Raw genomic sequence first — 6,744 nt, 5'->3', positions numbered from 1 at the left:
TAGGCCCCCAGGAAGGAGAACACGGTGGAGTCTATCCACATCTCGTTTGCATCATCTTTACGTGCTGCATGTATTATTTACCCATATGTATGAATTAATCTGCTTGCTTCTGTCTTCTCCTTGGCTCTCTCTCTTTCTTTTCTGCCTCTCTCTACCCCGACGCATATTTGATGACGCCCACCCTTCCATTTAAGATGGGACATGCTCAAGTTTTTTTTCTTGCCTTGGGGTTCGGGCTAGACAACATGGAGTCAAACTGAAATAAAACAAAGATTTATTCTAGAGCATCTCTATCCTCATAAAACAGCAAGTATGTCTACATTACAATCCTTTATGTTTCCCCTTATGGCCTTCTCATTCTTCTGCAGAAATCAAATCCACTGGAGGAGTCCACTATCCGTGTGTTTACAACTACAAAACTACACAGACCTTGAAAACAACTACTAATGCTGCTCCCTGCCTCCGATAATCTCATATATCTGGAACTGCAGGATAGCTCATTAACTTCCAATTAGAGCTAATGTTCAGTGAGAACAAAGTGAATTGCATGTTGCTGTTCTTGCAGCGCTTGGCAGGAATACACACGGGCCAAGTGGGAGCTCAGTTGGAATAAGAAAAGAGGACATACATTCTTCAAAGCATACAGGAGATTTGGCATAGTTTCGACAGGGGTGTTTCGAGGAAAGTTTTTTCTTTATATATTTCAAACATCGCTCTGTGTGGATATATTTGCCCTGTATACTTCAAGAACATGTGCACACAGAGATCTTGGGGTTTTCATCCTCCATGTCGAATGTTTGTTGTGCAGCTGCGCCCCCTGGTGGTTTTTGTAATCATGCGCATGTAAGGTGACAGTTGGCTGGACAGAGGAAAAAAACATGGAGGTTTAAGGACAGCACAGATTCGCAGAAGGGATGCAGTGCACACAGGTGACCTCAGAGGGTTCAATGACTCACCGACAAACACTGTCGACACTGTGGTACAAACAAGCAACGGAGTGAGAGGATGGAGGGAGGCAATTCTGGCTAAATACTGCCATCTACTGTACTGCTGAGAGAACCCAGTAAATAAAATACTCGGCCTCATTTAGTTAAAATTACGGATGTATTATCAAGGGAAGGTGTATCGACACAATCTGAAATATGAAACACCATTTGACTGGTGCAGCTGGTCGAAGTGGAGCTAGTTTTAATGTTTCCCAACTTCAGAGTGTCAAGATAAATCTGAGGGGGTCATGAGCTAATTACTGATGTAGAAGAAAATGACTAAACCCTGGATCTAATAACCTAATAAATATAAAAGTTTTCTTCTGTTATTTCTCTCCACATGGAATAAACACATTCTCTGCGTGTTTGCCACATGTGTGTTAAGCGACAAGGTCCCGGGACTGAAACATGAAGGAAGCAAAACAATCTTCTTCTATTAAACAAATTTAATGTCTTTTGTTATATTTCCATCAGGTTAAATTTTCCAAATTACGTCAATGTAAAGTCTTTTATTCAGGTTGCCACAATCCTGCATTGCTTTTCACAGGGGTCGCAATCCACGATATTGGCAAACAATGAACTGTATTTTAGACGCTCATCACGATTTAACGGTGAACTCTGTTGTTAAATGAATGCAATGAGCCTCTGAAATGATGTAGAGAAGAAATACAAAGCAGCAGAAATACGTCAACTCCAGCAACTGGGGTTCTACCACATTACTTTATTCAACCAACCACATCCACGGTGCCCTGTGCAATTGCATAGAAAAATAGAGAGGTGCAAGACTGATGTAACAGTGTTCCCACGAAAAATATTTAGTTGTGCAGATGTTGACATTTTTTAAAAAGTGTAAAATACATGCTATGCTGGGAACATGTAGTGAATCCGACAAAAAAAAAAAAAAAAACAAAAAACAAAAACAATGCACAGGTTTAACACAAAAGTGTAACCTGCAGAACAAAAGTTTGAGGAAAGAAACATACAGTTTCATGTTGTTTGTGCGCATCAGCAGCAAGAACAGTAAACACAGAAATACAGCATCAGTGTAAGGAAAAGCACGTCCACTCTGTAAAATGTCCCTTTTTTATACATTTAAGCCCAAATATTATTGAGTCCACTTAAACATCTGAGATTATTGCCAGACTGGACTAGCCTGGTGTATTTTTACTTCAAACTAAGAAAAGGGTTTATGGTCTAAAAATGTAAAGAAAATTACATAAACTCACATTTCATGAGTAAACTTGTTCAATCAGTAAGAGGTATAACAGGGCAACAGATATGGTTAAAAGTTGTTGAGTGCAGTTCTCTTCCAAAACAGTATATGGCACCTTGAATAACCCTTACATCCACCTTTAAAAAAAACACTTATCGAGTGTATTACCAATTAACTAAATCTTATAAAAAAAGACAATAAGAATTTAATGTGGAGCAAACCGTTTCTATGCAGATGACGTCGTAGTGTGTGTTTTACTCCTTTTTCGCCGGCTGCTCAATGAGTTTCCCTTTGTGGTACTTCTGTCCGATCCCGTAGGGGACGTGCGCGGCTATGGTTCCCAGTTCCTTGGCCCCCTCGATGTGGAACATCTGGTCGTCGAAGAAGATGTGTGGTTTGATCTTCTGCAGCAGGGGCCCCTTAGGAGCCCCCGCCAGGAAGAGGGCCTCGTCGATCTCCAGGCCCCAGCTGCGGAGGGTCTTCAGGACGCGGGCCCCGGAGCTGGCGGCGCTGCGGGCCGTCACCAGGAAGGTTCGGATGGGACAGTTCATGCGCTCGTCCTTGGCGTAGAATTTTCTCTGGAGCTTCCCCAGGGCCTCCAGGAAGCACTTTAAGGGGCCCTGAGTGAGCCGGACGCACACAGCAAAAAGCGTTTAGTCTAATGTACTCAAGAAAGTACCTCGTTCTTCTTTTAACCTCATCATCCAATCATTCTGTAGTTACTGATTAGTGACACAGGTCGTATGAAAGAGGATAAACACATAAGGACACACAAGGATGAACTGTCCCCATTGACTGAAAACATATTTAGAGCCAGTCGAGCAGGTTTCTAGACTCTGCAGACAGTTCCCACGGCCTGACCTGCACGTATCAACACTTACAGACCTCAGAAATCTATTGGGCGGCATTTGTATGCAAGTCAGCGAAGGCCGGTTCTCTCTAGTGATTCTCAGACAGCTATTCGGCCACCGTGGCGCAATAAAACTATCAACTCCAACCCTGATCGAAGAGCTTGTTTAAGACGGTATGTGACAGTGAAACACTACGTCGGCAGTTTTCAGAGAAGACTGAAGGGTAACTTGCAACAAAAAAAAAAAAAATCAATACAATTTTGGCTGAGAGTTGCAACACGGCTTTAAGTAGAGAGCAGCTTATAGTGCTTTGTATTAGGTTGTATATTAGGGCTTGTGCTCCTATTAAGATGTTTCTACTTTCTATGAGGTTAGAGTGAAGCGTCACCTGAGCGAGAGGTTTGTTCTCATGCTGCTTCTCGTGCTCGAAGAAAGTGTCCAGGCCGTGCTGCTTCACGATGATCTCCGACTCGTCCGAGAAGAGGACGGCGTCGCCATCGAACGCCACCCTCAGCTGAGTCTCGCTCAGCTCGATCTCCGATTCCCGCGCGAACATTGTGGCCGCGGCGATTCCTGATGGAGGGGAGGCACGGTGGAAAAGAGAACGCGTCACTTGCAGGCGATCTCCGGCTTCACGTTTTAGGATGCTTTAACACAGAGCAGTGACGGAAACATCGCTTTCTCTCCTTTGATGGCTAATAAACGATACACGATAATGTATCTGTGGACACTCTATTTACTCTACATTCTCACAAGCGATGGGAGTAGTGTGAGGATTGTGCAGTCACAGAGTGACATGCAGGCCTAATGTAGTCACGTTAAAAAGCCAAGCTCGCAGCGTTAGCATGCATACAGTAACAATAAGCTTTATTTAAAAAGCACTGTTACAGAGTGTTTGAGAAAAGAATTTAAAAAATTGAAAAAATGTCACCTTTATCTTAAGGAATGTGAAATTTTGCTGTATGTAAATCAACCCACAGAACAGGTATAGATGGAGGATATACTGGTATAGCTCGATTTTATCTACAAACATATGAGTGGGGCTAATTTATAAATTGCAGTAAAAGTAGCGTAAAGTAGAAGTAGCGTAAAGTAAAAAGAAAATTCCATACTGGTTTAATTTTGTCTGAAAACTCAAATACATTCACCTTATAACGACATATATTTTGTTTTCATGATTATATCCTTGTATTTAAGAAGCCTATTATTCAATTCAGTAATATTTAGAACCTTTCCGCTTCATATACGTTTGTTTATGTGTTTGCTTGGAGCCATAAATCCCACGCTGTATTCAACCAGCTCCTTCTTGCAGCCCAGCATGAGGTCGTGCTTTCCCTCAAAAGTGCGAATGAGTCACGCGCAACGTCAACCTGCGAGTGTGTGTAAATATCAGAACTACATAAACAACGCGGGGCGGATGAAAGAAGCTTCAACGATTCACCGGGCGACTAAAGGGTTTCAAACAAAGCAGGTGGCAGCGCCTACCTTCCTCTATGGCATCTGTGACTTTCTCCGAGTCTTTGGAGAGGTAAAGATTCGTCATGTAGGCCTTCAGGTAACCAATGGGACTTTGCCCTCCCGTCATACAGAACCTCTCTATGGTCAGATCTGAAAGAAGGAAAGCACATTGGGAGATGACAAAATGAATGCGGTTTACATTTCTTCTTTCCTTCCATTCATCTGCCTCCATCTCATGTTTGGTGTAAGGCGCAGCGTACCGTAGTGATTGATGCTGTTTATGAGGCGCACGCCGACCTGGGCATGGTTATTAGTCATTAAGACGATGTCAAACAGCTCCTCGCTGTCTGGGTAGAGCTCCCGCAGACGAGAGTTGACATTCATCAGAGCCTGAGAGAGAAGGAGAGACGGGGGGGAAAAGCTTGGTTTACACCCAAAGACAGGATATTGAGTCAGAGTGTTCGTGTGAGGTTACACAAGAGGTTTTACAATCGTAAATCAGTAAATGAGGATATTAGCACAACACAGAAACAAGCAAAAGTTAAACGCTATACGTTATATTCCCATCCCTTTAGAGTGATAACACGTTTTTGCATTTCGTTACTGTTATCTGCCAGTTCATTAGGTACACCTTGCAGTCAGATATAAATAAAAATTGATTTCATCTTACTACACTCATTATCATTTCCAGGGACATCATTTGCATAATTTAGACAGAGTGAACATTAGAAGCATTTCTCAGCTCAATGTTATAACCGTCATAGAGGTAGGATTTATTCTAGGGCTACAGTTGAATTAGAAGTTGTAAAATGTGTCATTTTAGGGCAAAAAATCAGCACAAAAATGATGACGATGGGGAGGTTCTCACTCAAACTGTGTCATGTCTGTAGAGAGACAACGATTACAGAGCTAAGGGATCTCCTCTCGATAACACGATGCTACACGCACCCAAGTGCGGTCTGATGAATACCACGCCTGTCCAAATATGGACTCTGAACATCAGTCAGCCTTTATGTGGCGGAAGTCACAGAGTAATGTAAAGTAGATTTGAAAGGAATACAGGTTTTTCTTGTTGGCAATTGTTGATTTCGCTGCTTGTTTGACAGCATTCTGAGTGGGAGCGGTGCGGCATTTTTCAAAAACTGTCAAATGAATCCTTGTTTTAAGTCAGGTATTTTGTCCGTGCTCTGAAAGACATGAAGAACTCTAAACACAAGTGACCTTTTCATAAGGTCTTTTGTGCGTCTGGTTCAGGTTCTATCGCATGACTTTATGATTTAGAAAAAGGAACAATCTGCAAAACAAAACAACAAAAAACATGAAGTAGCATTATTGTGACTGTACCGACTGTCTAGAGGGGCCGTCTCAGGTAAACCAAAGCTTTACGACACACACACCTCAATACTCAGCATGAACTCGTGCATGCTGTTTGCAGGCAGGCTTTGGGAAAACAGTGTCAGCAGGGTGCCAAATACATATTTCGGGGACCACGCCCTGCAAACCTGCATCAGGTTGACACTTCCTGGGCTCAGGCCTACCTACTTTGACAAAGGGAAAAGCAGCTCCTGGCTTCAGAGGCTCGTTTTCGTGCGCCTGCTGATAAACCACATACTTCTCGACTCCTTCCTCCTCGTAGATCTTCCTCTCTGCTACCATGTTGAAGAGGGTGCGAGAGGACACGGCGATGGTGACAGCATACCGGGGTTTGGGCTTAGAGAGTGGAAGGAAAGGCAGAAAATATTGATACACGTGTGTCTGTGTAATACAAAGACTTGTTTAGCAACAACAGTACTAGTACTCGCAAGCTTATAGTACAAATAGAGACATACATAAATAGATTAAAAAAGTCAGAAAAACACTTACAGGTCTCGGTTTCTTTGTTTTTAGGTTGTCAAAAAAAGCTTTGGCCGCTGCCCAGTCTTGTTCCTCGCCGTTTGCATCCGCTGAAGGCGCGTCGTTCGGTTTTATTTCACTCATGGTTGTTCAAATGAATTCCTGTGCGTCTGAAACCTCTGAATCCCAAACAAGCCGAGTCTCCAGCAACTGGAAACTTTGCGGAAGTGTAGTACAGAGATGAGGGGGTGGGCGTGGCTTCCACTGGTGACGCATCACGCGGTTTGTTGTGGTTAATGAAAGAGTGTGTTTCCCCTTAAAATCTTCCCATTTACCCCCTTATTATTACCTTCTGTGTATAGCACTGAATGTAAACGTTCAATGTGCTCACCGTATCTAAACC

General features: G+C 42.9%; 1 protein-coding gene across 1 annotated transcript; it reads right to left on the bottom strand.

Annotated features, from left to right (window-relative positions):
* Window positions 1-1,687: 1,687 nt before the first annotated feature.
* Window positions 1,688-6,576, bottom strand: nt5c1bb (5'-nucleotidase, cytosolic IB b). Its single transcript, XM_047573330.1, has 6 exons — window positions 6,372-6,576; window positions 6,051-6,218; window positions 4,769-4,898; window positions 4,536-4,658; window positions 3,439-3,623; window positions 1,688-2,819 (listed from the first exon to the last, which is right to left on the bottom strand). The coding sequence occupies exons 1-6, from the start codon at window positions 6,483-6,485 to the stop codon at window positions 2,454-2,456; spliced, it is 1,086 nt and encodes a 361-aa protein (XP_047429286.1). The 5' UTR covers window positions 6,486-6,576; the 3' UTR covers window positions 1,688-2,453.
* Window positions 6,577-6,744: the final 168 nt, after the last annotated feature.

The sequence above is a fragment of the Mugil cephalus genome, chromosome 21 (genome assembly GCF_022458985.1).
Source record: "Mugil cephalus isolate CIBA_MC_2020 chromosome 21, CIBA_Mcephalus_1.1, whole genome shotgun sequence".
Classification (NCBI taxonomy): Eukaryota; Metazoa; Chordata; class Actinopteri; order Mugiliformes; family Mugilidae; genus Mugil; species Mugil cephalus.
Note: the sequence above shows the minus strand (reverse complement) of the source record. Positions and strands in the feature narration are given on the sequence as shown.

Coding starts and splice junctions, on each gene's coding strand:
- nt5c1bb (XM_047573330.1), bottom strand. CDS start 6,485: ATGAGTGAAATAAAACCGAACGACGCGCCTTCAGCGGATGCAAACGGC. Junction 4,899..6,050: donor CTGCTTTTCCCTTTGTCAAA/GTAGGTAGGCCT, acceptor CTTCTCTCTCAG/GCTCTGATGAATGTCAACTC. Junction 4,659..4,768: donor AAACAGCATCAATCACTACG/GTACGCTGCGCC, acceptor TCCTTCTTTCAG/ATCTGACCATAGAGAGGTTC.